This window comes from Oenanthe melanoleuca, chromosome 5 (genome assembly GCF_029582105.1).
Source record: "Oenanthe melanoleuca isolate GR-GAL-2019-014 chromosome 5, OMel1.0, whole genome shotgun sequence".
Taxonomy (NCBI): domain Eukaryota; kingdom Metazoa; phylum Chordata; class Aves; order Passeriformes; family Muscicapidae; genus Oenanthe; species Oenanthe melanoleuca.
In genome coordinates this window covers 40,346,430-40,362,893 of record NC_079339.1, presented here as the reverse complement: position 1 = coordinate 40,362,893, position 16,464 = coordinate 40,346,430, and the positions used below count along the sequence as shown (strand labels likewise).

General features: G+C 40.2%; 1 protein-coding gene across 1 annotated transcript in view; it reads right to left on the bottom strand.

Moving 5' to 3' along the window:
- The window catches only part of NRXN3 (neurexin 3), an 876,168-nt gene that overhangs the window by 660,106 nt on the left and 199,598 nt on the right, over positions 1 to 16,464 (bottom strand). Inside the window, 1 exon segment of the mRNA XM_056493583.1 lies at positions 14,153 to 14,314. Coding sequence (XP_056349558.1) covers positions 14,153 to 14,314 — 162 coding nt within the window.

The following is a 16,464-nucleotide window of genomic DNA, read 5'->3' as shown; positions in this document are numbered from 1 at the left end:
GTTTTGGGCCTTAAAATTTTCAGGCATTTTGAAACGCTTACATGCCACAAATCACTTAATTAGGAAGAAAAAATATGACTGCAGACTCAGTTTGAGTGGCAGGCATTTATATTCTGCTGAATTAAGCAACAGATCAGGTGTTATGTTTACTAGGTTTTATTCCTAGACCTGCCACTTGTCTGTTAAATAATTCTGGCCATTTTTTCACATGATTTCTTAGCTGAGAAAGTCTTCAAATAACTAAATAATGCTAATACACGTAATGCTCTAAATAATAATTATTTTCATTTTAGTTGCTTTTTATTTTCATATATGTTTGCTGTTAAGCCTCCAGTACCCAAAATGCAAAGAAACCAAGGTGCAAATAGAAGCTTTTCTTGTCCTTAAGACATCCTTAGCAGCAGTAAACAGAACACAGAAAATGACAGTCACAGTCCCATGGAGAATAACTCTTTGTAGAAATGTTTCCAAGTTAATATACTGAAAGGAACAAAGCACTCCTGGCAGGAGAAGATGGACAAGGTGACCTGACAGATGTTTACTATTTCAAATATCTATTATTCTCTGGAGTTTGTCCCAGTAGGGTAAACACTTATCATCCCTTTTTTACACAGCACCAGTCCACCTCTCTGAGGAAGTAAAAAATGTTTCTTGGATTTTAAGTGTCCTGTAAAAGACAGCTCCAGAAGAATTCAGTGCAGAAAAGGGGTCCAGTTGGGCAGTAATAAACCTTCTTAACAGTTACTTCTGCAGTTACAGCCACAGGGAAAAAAATACAGATGATCAGTGTCTGACCATTAGTCATGGATGGAAAAATCCCCAAATCCAAGTTAAAGTTGAGAGCCATCTGCAGCTACCAAAGCCTTTAATGATCTGGGAAAATTTTCCTATTGGAAATCTCCCTCCAAACCTTTACAGAATTTCCAATTCCATACATAGAAAGATCATCTTTAATGAAAGATAATGCAGGTCAACAAGCAGAGCTGGAAGACTTCTAATATCCTCATTTCCAATCAATTGTTTTGGGGGCCTTAATAATTACAAATGGTGAAAGAAGTCAAGCTGTTTTGCACTTCCCTGCAAACATCTGGGATTCATTTAGCCCTCCTTGTTTTTCTTTTCATCTAAAGCAATTTTCTCAAATGTAGGCTGCCTACACATATGAACACTTGTTTTCATTCAAAGGACATCATTACACCTCCTGCCAACATGGGGCACTCTACCCTTTTCCCAACCCTTGTGCTCCTCCAGCTCCTCCTAACACATCTCACTTTCACATCTACACATTGCTGCACGCCAAAGGCCACACCAAATTGATTTTCTGCTGCCTTCCCCCTCAGCTGTGTGCAAGCCTTCAGGAACATGACCTTGCTGTGCAATACTTGCAGTGAAGGGATTATGTGTACTACAGCCTCTGATGGGTTGTGGCACACTGTACTGAATAGAAGGCAAAGCAAATGGAGTATCAACTTTGAAATACTGCAGGGAGCCTAGAAATGGAGTAGCTGTACCAGGAAATATTTAAACATAAAATTCTCCATATTACATTGGATCAGTATCCTATATCTGAAAACCACTGCCTCAAATACTCAACCAAGTCTAATAGAGCATCTATGTGGCAATACCCATCCATAAAACCATTTCACAGACTCCACTTATCTGGGACTTGTGAGAGTCTGCATGCAGAAACTTATGTCTTTGTATTTCATATACCATCAATAATTTTTCTTCTGTGATTTTTCCAGGCACAGTAACATCTCAGGACAAGGACTTCCATTACTTTAATCGCCATCATATTTCTTTTTGATTGTTCTGAAGCTTGCCCTGTGTTTGTGTTTTGAACTTACACTTATTATCTGTATTCAAAAAGAAGCAGAAAATACACTATGATTCCCCACTCTTATATCCTTTTTCCATCAGTTCAGTTACAAAGAGCCCCAGGCTATACTGACAGTTCTTGCATAAAAGTCTCTCTAATGACCTTTGATGATCTTTGCTGCCCTTCTCCCCTTTCTGAGATTAAGATGACAGGATGACAGTGTCCCATGTGATTGTATTTAATGACATCATTATATTTTGTTTCATTCTTATTCTCTTCCTAAGAATGCATAATATTAGGTGTGCTTACTCACCCAACATTCACCTCTGAGGAAATATTTTAAAATAATTATTTAATAAAACATCAGAAACAACTCAAGCTCCATCACTCTATATGCAAAATAGAGATTCTCTCCCTCCCAATATAAACATCTCAATTTGTGTTTACACACATTTAATTTAATCTGCTATTTATTTGTCCAGATATTCAGCATTACTAGGTCATCCTCTGCAGTTCTGCAGACAATCCTCACCTGAAAATTGTCATGTTCTCAGTACAGTGTCTCCATCCACATCCCTTTCCACTCATAATTCCATTAATGAATCTTCAGACCTCACCATGGATCCCAGAACTCTTTCCACTAGGGCCCTCCCATGGCAACTATTCAGTGCATTCTGTTTATTCTGTTCTGGTTTTTACCTTCCAACCAGTTCTTCTGCTGTGTTCAGACCTCCTTTCTCTACTTTTTCAGTTCCTGGAGAGCCTTTTGGTGGGACACATCACTAAAAGGTACTTTTGAAAGCTAGACTACATTTGCCAAAACTCTCCTGTCCATACACTTATTGAGGCCTCAGTAAAACCGAGGCAGCTCCTGGCTGCAACAGCTCAAATACAATGTCAGTACTAGTCTTAAGTCTTGGCACCACCACCAAAGCTTGTCTGCTGCACTCCAAAGAAGTGGAGTCTGTGGAATGGTTTTAGGGGAGTATTACCACACAGCTGATCTGCAAGACTTGCCTGGGTGTTTAAGGAGGTAGTTTTTAGATCTAGGCTTTTGACATGGCTCTTCGCAACATCAAATCCTTCTCTCTAAATTAGAGAAATCTGGATTTGATAGATGGACTGTTCAGTGGATGAGGAATTGGTTGCATGGTTGCATCCAAAGGGCTGTGTTAATGCCTCAATGCCCAAATGGAGATCAGTGACAAGTGGGACTGTGACTGTTCAGTACCTTCATCAATGACATAGACAATGTCATCAAGTGCACCTTCAGCAAGTTTGGAGATGACACCAAGCTGACTGGTGCAGCTGACACACCTTGAACAACAGATGCCATCCAGAGAGACCTGCACAGGCTCAAGACGTGGGCTTGTGGGAACCTCATGATGTTTAACAAGGTGAGTTGAAAGCCCTGGAGCAGGTGCAGAGGAGTGCCACAAAGATGAGCAGAGAGCAAAAGCACCTCTCCTATGAGGATAGCCTGAGAGAGTTCAAACTGTTCGGCCTGAAGAAGAGAAGCTCTGCAGAAACTGCATTGCAGCCTTTCAGTACTTTAGGAGAGCTTTTGAGAAAGACAAATTTTTGTAGAGCCTGCTGCAATAGGACAAAGGCTCATGGTTTTAAACTGGAAGAGGTTATTTAGATTAGATATAAGAAAGAAATAGTTAATGATGAGGGTAGTGAAGCACTGGCACAGACCTTCAAAAGAGGTGGCAAGATCCCTGTAAACATTCGAAGTCAGGCAGCACGGGGCTCAGAACAATCTGAGCTAATAAAAGATGTCTCTGCTCGTTGCAGGGGGGGTCAGATCAGATGACCTTAAAAAGTCTCTTCCAATTCAAACCATTCAATGATTCTTACCAAAAGATGTTCTCATACATACCAAGTTTTCCCTTAAACTCCAGTTGCAAAACCGAAGAAGAGAGCAACATTTAATTGCCTTCTTCTGCTGGATGCAAAGGCAAATCCCGCCTCTAGGAGAAACGTGAAAACAGCTGGAATCAAGTTTTTCAAAACCATCTGTGGTTTTCATACAGACACAAAACTTATATGAAGGGATAGAAGTGCTTTAAAAAATGCACTTGATGTCAAAGCTGTCCTTTGAATTATTAATGCACAACTTTAAGTGAAGCTCACAATAAGATGAAAGTTATTAACCTAATAAGTTACATGCATAATTAATTTCTCCTATGATATATGATTTGTGAAGTTCTAACAAAATGTGTCACAGAGGTTGTAAACATGAAAACTAGCCTGAAGCCAGAAGAGCTAAGCATATGCTAATTAGAGAACATATGAGAAATACACATTAAGAAAAAAAACTGAGAAGAGAGAGGAAGTGACAGCATTGCATATCTATGTGGTGTACTAGTGTTAGTTATGTATAACAGGAACCAGGCTCAGACCTGCTTCTCCCAGGAGGGAGAAGCAAGCACACCAAACCAAAGGAGAAAGGAGGCATTCAGTGTTCTCATTATCTTAGATGAGGCTACTTTAAGACAAATCAGCCCTGGAATAGAAATCAGGGAAATGGACGAAAGTGCTCAGCTGGCAGCTTACCTTGTTAGCTGAACACTGAAGCTGCAGAGGAAGAACCCATTCTTATATATGAAAACACCATATACTTTTCTAGAGCTTTGCTTTGTAACAAGTTTTAACATTGTGATTGACTGTTTAACCACTATCTGGACAGAACAAAGTGGGCATCCCCAGTTACAGCTTCTACTTGAGGGATGTAACAAAAACAACAGCCTTGTCCTTTAGAAACGGGAAGTCATCACAAGGATCCTGGTTTATCAAACTCTTGAGAAAGCTCTTCCTTTTGCTATATGTGGTTTTCTTTACAGCTCTGTACATCTTTGAGAAGGTTTATTTTTTTGGCAACCCCATCCTTCAGGAGGTTACAACCAACATTCCATTTAGACAGTCACCATAAAGGGTTATATAGGGCAGCTGCAGAAATACTCACAGGGTCATATCAGCAACACTAGGAGAACAGATTTGACTTTACCATCTCACTTGTCTTCTCAAGAAAAAGTTGTTTTGAAAACAGCCATAAAACAAGTAATAGAGTGTAAACTGATCTTCTTAGTTAACTGTCTATTTATTGGGAAGTTGTCCTGGCATCACTGAAGTTGAAACACAGGCTTGAAACCCGTGTCAGAGGTGTGAGAGAACTGGCCCTTACATAACCAGAATAACCACACCCTCTACCCACTCAGATAGTAGCTATATTGAGCTCATATTACCTAAAACATTCATGCTTCCCCATTTTGCTGTCCATGCATTAATCTTGCCAGAGACTGGGAAAAATTTTGTCATCAAAGCCTGTTCCAGATTGTTCCAATGGTTTGGCCAATCCAGCTGCAAACATGAAAACAACTATTTTGCCCCCCTAGCATTTCACAGCAATGTTTTAGTCTCCTCAAATGTCTTGAATTCCACAGCCAGATCTTTTCTCTGACAGAAGTTCAGAAAGCATCAGCATACTTCACATCTGTTCAGGGCTTGAAACCCACTGGAACGCTTCACAAACAAGAAGAAACTGGAAAAGGAACAGTGGAAGGCAGCTGAGAAGCAGGATCAGAATGGTATGGACTTGATAAACCTTATGAAAAATCACTGGCTTCATTTCCTGTTGCTGCTTGCTGCCTCATGTTGGCAAGTGCATGCAAAAGCAGATTGTCCACCTCCCTCCTGCCCCAATCAGGAGAGCATCTTGCCTCTGGCTGGCATCTCACTGCATTCAGCTGTAGTAAAAAAGGGAGATCTCAAGGACAACCAATCCAGCCAGGATGTTCTGCCAAGGTTGCTGTTTCTAGATGAGGAAATGGTCCTCTCAATTTTTCTTAGCTAGAAAGAGAATGTACACACACCCCCCCACCCCCATTATCCTAAAGCCCGCAGGTGCCAGCAATCCAAATAAACGTAGAGCAATTAACAGAATTAACACAGCTTTAAATAGCTTGGCACACCAGATGCAGACTCCTAGCAGGGTTCTATAAAATGTAAAGTTATTACAGATAAAACCATTAATCATCTGTTCAGAGACTTGTTCTAGATGCAAAACCCATTTCACTTAAAATGGCTAATAATCAGAAAGAAAGGCACAGATTTTACAGGAATGATTATGCCATTCCCAAGCCCCATTTCCAAATGCCATTTTTCATCTCTGCCACTGTTCCCAAACCTCTGTGTTCCCTCTGCTTGCTAAAGCTGGTACAGTAAGAATGCTTTTCAGGCATCACTCACTCACGATTACCTCTCAGGGTGCTAGAAATGAGACAACACCTCTCAGACTCTTCCATTTTGGACAGAGCAGGTTAGTGACTCCCACTGTACACATTGCTGCTTTCCTGGATGCAGTTGTTACTGTTCAGTTGTGTGTCATCAGCCCCATTCAGCTCACAGATAACTGATGCTCACCCTAATGAATTAAGTGTTGAACTGCTAAGATTTGTGCTTAGAAAATACAAGCATTTGAGTTTTCCCCCTTCTGGCAATGTGAAGTCACCAGTAGACACTGTATGCAATATAACAATCCTCCTGATATTCCCCTAAGACCTATGCAAATAAGTCCCACTTACTACATCTATATCTAGATAGTTACAGGAAGTGTGGGTCAGGGGCTGTCCCTAATTCACATTTGAGCTCTGATGTTACCATTCCTAGCACTTCCACTTATGGAACCATAGCTCAAAGAGCATTAAACCTTGTAAGTAGCAATTTCAGAGCCAAAATTGCAGCCTTCCACATATCTATATTAATCCCATAGATTTGCTTAGGAATCTAGATACATACACTGTTAATTCCAACTAAATGAATTCTGCCTGTGCACTTTGAAAAAGGGAGGGAGATAAAGCACAAATATTCAGTGCAACAGATGACATCAACAGAAGTAAACCAAAGCCAGAGAGCAGCAATGACAAAGAACTAAAACAGAGTGCACCAGAGTCTATACAAAACCTGCTTGTATTATATCAAGCCTGCTGCCTTTTCCATGCAGTTCAAATAACAAATGCTGCCCATTAGCTGCCTGCCCACTCCTGTGCTCCTCACACTTGACAGCTGGCTCACTGCTACGGAGGAGTGGCGGACCTGGGAGGAGCTGTCCAGCCCACACACTCAACATTCCAACTTCATCATCCTTTCCTGCCTTCCCTGCTAGCACAGCTGAGCAGCCTGGATTTTTGTGGTGGGTAACAGCAGGTCAGTCTTTTCCCACTGCTCACAATACATATGCACATTTCATAGCAATACTCCAACTTCCAGGGTTAGTCTGCTCTCCCAAAGCAGTGACACATGTCAAGTAGCTGCAAGTGCCTGTTTTATACACGTGTATAAAACAGAACAGTCTTGCAAATTCTCTCATGCAATTTTATTTGTGTCAGCATGTAACAGTCCTGACTCTCCAAAACAACTCTCATTTATATTTTTGTCTGACAGGGTAAGGACAGATCCTTTGCAATCTCTATAGTGCAACATAACAAGCAACAAATAAAAACATATCTCCTATTTCTTTTCAGTATTCATCCAAACCAAGAGTTTACTGATCACAGTGAACTACAAAGCCAAGTAAAGCAAGAGAAGCTCATTTACTTTCAGTCCAAGATGGGCAAATCAGACTTTGGACAGCTGAAGTTAAGGTCACAGCATCCATTAAGGATGGGCCCACATTTGGCTAACAGCATATGAGAAAGACAGCCAGAAATCCTTGCCAGAGTAATCACCAGAGTATCACCACTGCTCTTCTGATGACTTTGGACTCAGCTATGTTTGTCTATCAATATATCCTGTCTTAATTTGCTCAGTCTTAAATGGGTAGAGATTAGACATTAGACCACATATTTTTTTAAGGATTTTTGCTATAACATTTAATAGTTACCAACTAACTTTATTATATGCACCAAGTACGGGCTATATTGCCCCAATCCCCATTACATTTTCTGAATTAGTTGATATATAGTTCTACACCTCTAAACACTCTCATTTTCTGAACCAAAGCACACTGTAGCCCCAGCAGCTCAGCAGGAGTTAGGTTCATTATGCAGGAAAGAAAAAATACTGATGATCCTACTGCAAAGCAAGGACAGATGGCCACCAGACCAGGACTGAGGACATGTGGACAGCTCAGTCAGGATTCAGCAGAGTGCTCCCTTACTGCTGTGACATATCAGCCCCCTGGCTACACTGCTCAGCTGTGACACTGACCTCTGTGCTGGATTCCTCCCTAGACACCTGTTCCAGTGGCACTTGAAGAGAGTTGACCTGGGTTAGACCCCACTTTGCTTTAGCTCCATAGATTCTCTTTAGCTTGTATGATGGCAGAACACAGTTCAAACAGCCCTGCAAAACCTCTTACACTTCATGCATAGAAAGATCCAGTTTGCTCATCAATGCTTGCTTTAAAAGGTATGCTCCATCTACATACATACTCCATTATTCAGATTTTGGCTATTAATTACTTTTGTAAAATTTCTAATAGTGCAGAAAGTTCAGGGGTTCAATGCCACTGAACTGTTGATATGTGAATTATCCTTTTAATTAATCCTCAAGAAAATATGTGTGCTTAGGCTGACCTAGAATGCCTACAAGATGCTGTTTGATGACTGATAAGAGTTCCAGAGAACAAAATATTACATTGTAATAAATGTGACCTTAACAAGAACTTACATTTTTTAAATTTGCAAACAGAGCTATGAAAAAAAACCAATCAACCAAACAAACAAAAAAAACCCTACCAAACAAAAAAACCCAGGTTTTTACTTCTGGATTCATTATGGCTGTAAGATTCTACAGCCTTTGCAATATGAATTGTATTTAAGAAAGAATTTTAGGAGCCTAGAGGTTTTTTCAGTACATAGTTGATAAAATAACATCTCCATCTTTTGTCCCAAAGCTAAAAACTCAAAACTCAGTTCATGACTTTGGACTTCTCATGTTTTACTAATTGGAAAATAATTCTAGCACTTAATTTTCATATTCATACTTCATTCACTGAAAATTAATTTCATGAGGCAATTTAAAATTGTTTTCCTACCTTACTGGAATACTTTTCATGGATATATGAGATTATGAGTAAACTTTCTAGAGTCATGTGTACATTACTCATCCACTTTTCTATGTATCCAAAAACATTTGATGAAAGAGACTGACCAGTAACTGAGGCTAGTTTATGCTATTTTGCAACAAACACTCATTTAATATCATTATGCCTGCAAAGTTCTTGTTATAGATGCATATAAGCCAAGGCAACCAAGTTTCTTTCTGGTCATGCATGAAGCAAGGCAATAATGCTGTCAGAAACCTCCCTTTGGTAGAGCAGGCAAGGGCTAAGCTACATAAAGCTTTGAATAACCCCTTAGCTAAAGCAAAGCTGCAGCTAATACAGAAATATCAAATGCAAACCAGCCCAGGACCTAAGCTTATAAACCTTACCCAAAGAGAAAACACTATCATGTTTCCCTCTCCATCTACTGGTCTACTACAATTCTCTCAGCATCTTGCCTCCTATCATACTGCTCTCAATTTCCAAATGCCTCCATTCCCACCTCAAAATCTAATCTTTCCAGAAATAAGTGGGGTTTTTTTCTTATTAGCTTAAGAATGTCATCAGCAACTACTCAAAACACTGGCCTGCATCTCTACTGCTTTATGGTGCTACAACAGTGGTACTTGAAAACCTGATGAGGGCTTTGTGTTGGATGCTCTGCAGATGCACAGAGAAAATGACCGACATTCTTGCCTCTCAATACACACAGTATACAGCTGCAACAGGAGACTGATCCACCACAGCAGCAGCAATGCAATTGGAAGTTTGAGAGGCAACCAAATCTTTACAGACCTCTAGATATGGAATCTTAGGAATCAGGGTCATATTCATCATCTGGTCTACTTGGAATGCTGTGGCAGAGAGCATTAATGAGAGACCAAGATACGAATAAGTAATATTTTGAGGAGGGGAATCATATTCAACTTTTGGCAGTGCTTTGTCTGTTTCTGCCACTAGCCTCTCTCTTTCTTTTTTTCAAATTTTAAATTCATTAAAAAATACAGATAGGAAGCAGACAGGCCCAAACACAATAGGACAGCTGGAGCAGCAGTATTGAATTAACATATGTGGGCACTTAGTGGCATTCATGTCATAACTTCTGCCATGTACCTCAGTGCAATCTCCACACTGTTGATTCCTGATTCTTCTCTTGTGCATTCCTGGGACTCTGTTAAGCTATTACTGTGGAAGTGGTGGTACTATCTTGGGCACCCAAAAGCTTTTGGGCTTAGGGAGGGGCTCTTACAACTACAACTTTCTCTGTCTGCCTTTTTCCCCGCTTTTCTCTGCCTCCAATTTTATGCTGACTTCCATCTGCACCTTTAGCCTCCTCCCAAGTGTGACATTTCAATCAGAAAATCTCATCCCCAAACAGAAACCACATTATCACTACACATCAAATAGTCCTGAAAAAGACCTGGCTTGCAGATGTCATCTGAGATTTACATACAGCAACTGGGCACACTCATGAACCCTTTTGAAATCTGGCTCCTAGAAGTTAAATTGCAGACAGAAATGATCTAAGCTTTCACAGCTTTCTCCCATCACAGCCAGATGGTGCCTGACCCCTGTAATAATTTCTGCCATATTCCACCCATATGCAAGCCTCACTGCTTCCATCAAGCTGTTAGTACCAATCAACATTTTTCAGAATTGAGATTTTAATAAAGCACTGATAGAAAAATGTGAAGATTTTATAAATTCTCTCATGAATATCCATTCTATAGAGACCACCTTAGGCTCTTCTAAAGCACCTCCATCTGTACCATTTAAGTCCTGCTCCAAGTAAATCAAATCTGAATGGCTGGCTCCCTAACCCCAGGAAATACTCTGATTCTCTTCCCTAGCAACTAGATATTGAAATACCATTTTTCTCTCTTTGCCCACACAGCTAAATTCCTACCCTGCCACTTTTCATCTCCCTCCTTGATTACTAAAAACTCCACCCTGAAGCCCTTGATTACATGCAAAACACAGCTGTTTCTTGTTTACCTTTCTTGTCCTACTCTTTCTGTCCATACAAGTGCCATTCAACCCATTAATGGATCCTTTTCCCTTTCCACCTTCACTCAGTGCTTCTCCCTTTTTAACAATCACTATCTTTTAAAGCACTGTCACACCTTCCCTGACACCCATTAAAATTATTTCTGCTCAATTGTCTCAAGATATGCTCCTGTATCTTCTATCCCATCTCTACATCTGGTTTCATCCATGACAGGAAATACACCAGCTTCCCCCCCAGATTTTCTCTCGAATGATTAATCTTAAGAATGAAGGTCCAAAAAGCCTTAGATTCTATGCAGGTACAATACAATGTCCCTATTTCATGTCTGTGTACTACCCTTTTTTGCATATTCTGTATGACTATTTTCCAGTTTTGTTGCCTCATTACAGTGCCAGGTATACTGCAACACTTCCAGGATGGCTATGGAAAAATGCAAAACAAACATGGCTCACCACACATAGGGAAATCTTTAATTCCAATATAAATAGAGGAAAAATCCCAACCTGAACTACACACTAAGTACTTGTATTTATGATTTATGTATATTACTGCTATCAGCTTAGTGGAACCTGTTCAGTCAAAACCTGTAGCCCCAAAGGAAAGAAGAGACATGAGAATCTATTCATCTATTCACACGGTGAAAGGAGGTACCATTACATCAGAAATTGTCTGACCTAAAGTAAATATTATCTAGATAATTAGATATTTAGATTAATTTTAGGAATTTTTATACAAATACTATAGCAGAGGGGCCCTGAGACTCTTAGCTCCTTGTCAGGAACACATTCTCAGACACTCCAATTCCTTCTAGCCAAGGCTTACACTCTGCTCACATGAAGTATCTACCCTGCCAGAGCTGCCCCTCCTCCTCCCACCAGCCCCTGCTGAGTGGAGAAATCCCTTCCTGCTGCCAAGGGGCAGAGATGGTCACCAGGCACTCTGCCCCCTGCCACTTCAGCACCTGCATGTCATCTCAGAAGAAGTGGGAAGGCAAGGAGCCACTCAAGGAGCCCTCTTAGCCCCAACATGAGCAAATTTGTCGGTGTACTCTCAGACTGATTCAGTCTAGATGAAATACAAGAGTTTACAGGGGAAAGGCTGACAGTTTCACCTCAAAGTCTGCAGAAATCCGTTTACCTTCCTAGGAAAGTAACACATCCCTAGAGGCAGTCTTGAATGAATGCAGAGACCGTTCTGCTTTAAAACCTCCAGGAGATCAGTACAGGGCTTGGCAGGATGTTCTCCACCATTACAAACAGGGTAATCCACTCAGGGGTGTGCTGTGTCTCTGGTAACAGGCAATTACATAGTCAGGGCTCTACTATGAAAGAAGAGCTTTGCTCTGCTAGAAAGCATAAACTGAAAGGAACAGTATTTGGTATTAGTCCACCCTACCCCTTCATCTAACTTTCTTAGCTTATATTATTTTTTTTAAATATCCAAGCTCCTCCAGTACTGGCTAATGAGAGACTGAGCATCCTTCTTGGCCACAGACAAAAAAAAAATGTAAGTTTAGAACATAAGCTATAGGGACTGAATTATGAAACATGCTGACAAGCTGCACAGAAAGCCAAGTAAAGTTCCCCGTAGCCAGTTCTAGAACCAGACACATTATAAGCACACAAGCACTGCACTAATCCAGTTCTGCCTCCTGCAGGATCAAAGCTGGCTGAAAGCATTACTGGACCACTACAATAATTGGGTTGCTTTTAAGAAGACTATAGCTCTAAAGCAGCCATCAAGTCAAGACATCTGCTCATACACATCTCCTGTCACTGCCTAGTCAAGTGAAGATTACAAAGCACATTCTGATTATCTGTTTTCTTCCTCTCATTCATAAGTGGTTGCTTGGGTTTTTCTGCTCACAGACCATTATGAGCCTGGGATGACTATGCTGGCAGCTCTTAGCACATTGTGCAAGCTAACAGAATACAAATGATTATATAAATAATAAAGCTGCTGAAGATTTTCTTGTCACTGCTTTCTTTGCTCCATTGGCTTGACTTAGAGCACACATAAAAATGGCCTCTGCTAAGTGTTATGTTCATAGCATCCATAAATAAAATTAAGATCCTGATTTAAAGAGACACTAAGAAGCTGTATCTTCTCCTGATTTCAATCAAACTGGGATGCTCAGTGCCTAGGAGAATCAGGCCCAAGGCTCTATAAATGCAACCAGAAGGATTTGATCTCTGTATGGCAGTTCATATTCAAGCAGCAGAGATTCATACCCTATATAAGATGCTCACACACTCTTCTCTAGCATATGTACATCCCTTTAATCCAGAGGTCAGGCAGGAGAGCAGGTTCAGACCCTAACAACTCTTCCTCACATCAGAGGCCTGGCACATAACATACAAACTCTGACACCACAAGTCAAGTATCAGTAGGATGATGACTTGTCAAGGCAATTACAGCCACACAACAACATCTGGCTCAGCATTGTTGCTTACTTGACTCCTATATAAGTTTTTTATAACGCTTTTTAGAGACATCATTATCTGTATTCCTGTTAATCACAGTGATAATCACAAATTGCATTAGAAGAGAGAAGAAATAAGACAAAGATGACTGCAAGCCAGCATCAAAAGTAAACTGTACCGAGTTTGGTATTCAGACAGAACTCATCTTTTAATGGTTTTGTTTGCACTTGAATATCAGGGAGGGCCATCTCTCAATAATCATATCTTAACACACAGTACACTTCACATCCACATGCCACATGGTTGCCACACCTCCCTTACACCCATATCCTGCATTCTTCTTGCAAAATTTACATTTTTTATGCTACCTTCAACTTTCATTTTTCTGTTTTATTCTATTTCTGTACCTTCCTGGAAAGTTCAGATCTAATTATACTCCCAAGTGAAATCCAGGACTTTAAAAAGTACTCTAAATAAGCTTCTGATTATGATTTTTTTAATCTCAAAATACAACTTAATAATCAAAGGTCATTTGTCTTTTTTCTAATGGCTGTTGCCTAAGTGCCTGGAAGATAGTAAAGCTTTCTTCTGAAGGGCTAACAGCTTAGAGAAGACACCTCCCCTACTACCACAAGCATTTTTTCTGTAATCCAAGCACTAGAAGTATGATTCTGTACTTAAGTTCATGAGTTTTACAGCCTTCTGACCAGCTGAATGACAAGTTTATCTTTACAGAGCTGTTGCAGTTATCAGTACAAAATTAGGCATCAGGAAAGAAACTGATTGTGTAAGTCAGGAGTGATAACTTGAACAAATCAAAAGCACAGAGACAAGAATTAATATTAAATAGTTACCTCTTTGAGGCAGCCCATGAAGTTATTGCTTACTGGAGACCCAGGTAAGTCAGCAGTACTGGGGCTCCCTCCCACGTAAAAGAAGTCATCTGAGCCCAGCATGGTGTAGTCCTCCTGTGTGTAGCCCGTGGTGGTAAGGATGCCATCCACAGAGATTGTCACCTGTTTGAGGGACACAATGGACAAAGAGAATCCCAGCAATGACCTTACAATCCTGAACAGAACAACTTACCTCCCCTATAATTTTATGCCAGTTTTATTAAGGATTTTGTTGAGATTTGGTATGCATTTTTTTTTTAGTTAAGTCGAGCTCTATTTTCTGGTCTGATTTTCCCACAGAGAAATGCTTCAGCATCTGCTTCTCCACTTTCTGGTGCATCAGCACTCTCAGGCTTACCCAGTAGCCTATCCATCCAGATGCTTTCTGTCTATTCAGGCCAGAAAATACAACTGTCCTTGAAAGACATTTCTCATATTAGCTGATTTTATGATTAATTAGAATTTATTTTAATGATTACAGTTAGTTATGATTGTTAGTAAAAAAAACAAAACACTAATGAAGACGAGGTTGGTATTTTTTATTTTTTAAGTTTCTTTTGCTCACGGCACACTGACGATCATGCATTCAGGGATGGGGGGAGAGGGAACTCACTTTCAATACATTATGGATGTGCATGCCATGTACCTGGAGAGACACACACCCACCACCCACCCCAAAACAAAAAGAAAAAAAAAATAGGAAAAAAAAGGAAATAAAAGAAAAAAGAAGAAAAAAATTTACAAACTAACCCATAACCAAAATATAAGCAGAAAATAAATCAAAATAAAGTAAATCAAAATAAATCAATCACACACCAACAAATGCGATAGAAGTGGATACAAGAAAGAAAGAGACACAAAGCGTGCACACACTGCACATGTCATGCCAATATATCTGAGGTCCAGAAAGATGACAGGAAAAAGCAAAATAGAGAGAGGAGGAGGAGAAGAAAAAGGGAGAGAAAACCATCTCACACTCGCATGCAATAAAAAATAAAAATACCAAACAAATTCCATAATAACAAAAAAAACTCAAAACGAAACAGAAATGTCCCCAAAATCTCTAACCACAAACACACGGAGGGTGAAGGGTGACAGAAGGAAGGGGTGGGAGAGGAGGAAGTGAATTTTATGTGTTTTGCTTAGATGTTGTTAGTGGTTGCAAGGGAAGATGGAGGAAAATAGATCGAGGCCAGGAGGAGACGGGCGAGTCACCAGACGTGGACATGCCATGCAGAGTGTGTACTGAAACAAACAACCGGCTGAGCTCCTGTTGGCCACGCAGGTAGAGGTCAGAGAGAGAGAGAAAGTGAGAGACAGAGCAAGAGGGAGGAGGAGGAGAGAAAGCAGAGGGAGGGAAGTGGGGGAAAATCAGGAGAAAGAGGAAAACTCTGGCCAGTTTTGCCTGTAATAGCCATTGTCACAACAAAAGGGTGAGAGAAAAAGAGCCTTCACCACCACGGACTAGAGGCCCTGCAATGGTTCTGATCTAGAAACCTTCAGCGTTTAAAAAAAACAAAACTAAAAGCCAAGAAAAAAAGCCAATGAAAGCAAAAGCAAAAGAAAGAAATCTAAACTCAAAAACAAGGGACAAAAAACCCCAACAATTTATCACTGGAAAGGAAAAGAAGAAATAAAGACCGAGGTGCAGAAAACAATGAAAGAAATGTCCAAACCCCATTTCCAGAAGAGCTGTGTTAGTTGCTTTTGATTCTCATTTTTCTATTCAAAAAGAAGAAAGGTGGAGAAAAAAAAAAAAAAAAAAAGAAAAAAAAAGGAAAGAGGAAAACAACATGTTTTCAATGAAATTAGAATAAAATTAAAGGAAGCAGTAAGTATAAAGGAGGGGGGGAAAAAGAGCGGGTAGGGGGAGGAAAAGGCAGGTAACACACGGCAAACCCAAAAAAAGAGACAATAAGAATGATATCTACCAGACAATGTAGTTTGTTTACCATAGCGTGTCCAATGCCTGAGTGCTTTGCGGAAAAGGGGGAAGAAAGGAAATTAAAAAATCGTGAACAGAACGATTGTTAATTAAAATAACTAAAAGCAAAGATGAGTCGTTAGGGTGTTAGTACATTAGTTGGTTAGTAAAAATGACACATTGCATGAATGATCTAGTGTTAGTTTTTCAAAAAAAGGCGTGGGGCACCTGAGACACACAAAGTGAGAAAGAGGACAATATGACCAGGACTCTATGGGGAACCATGCCATCTAGACTGTAAAGAAACAGGGGGCTGCCTACTCTTCCCACGCTGTTTTTAGTCATTTAC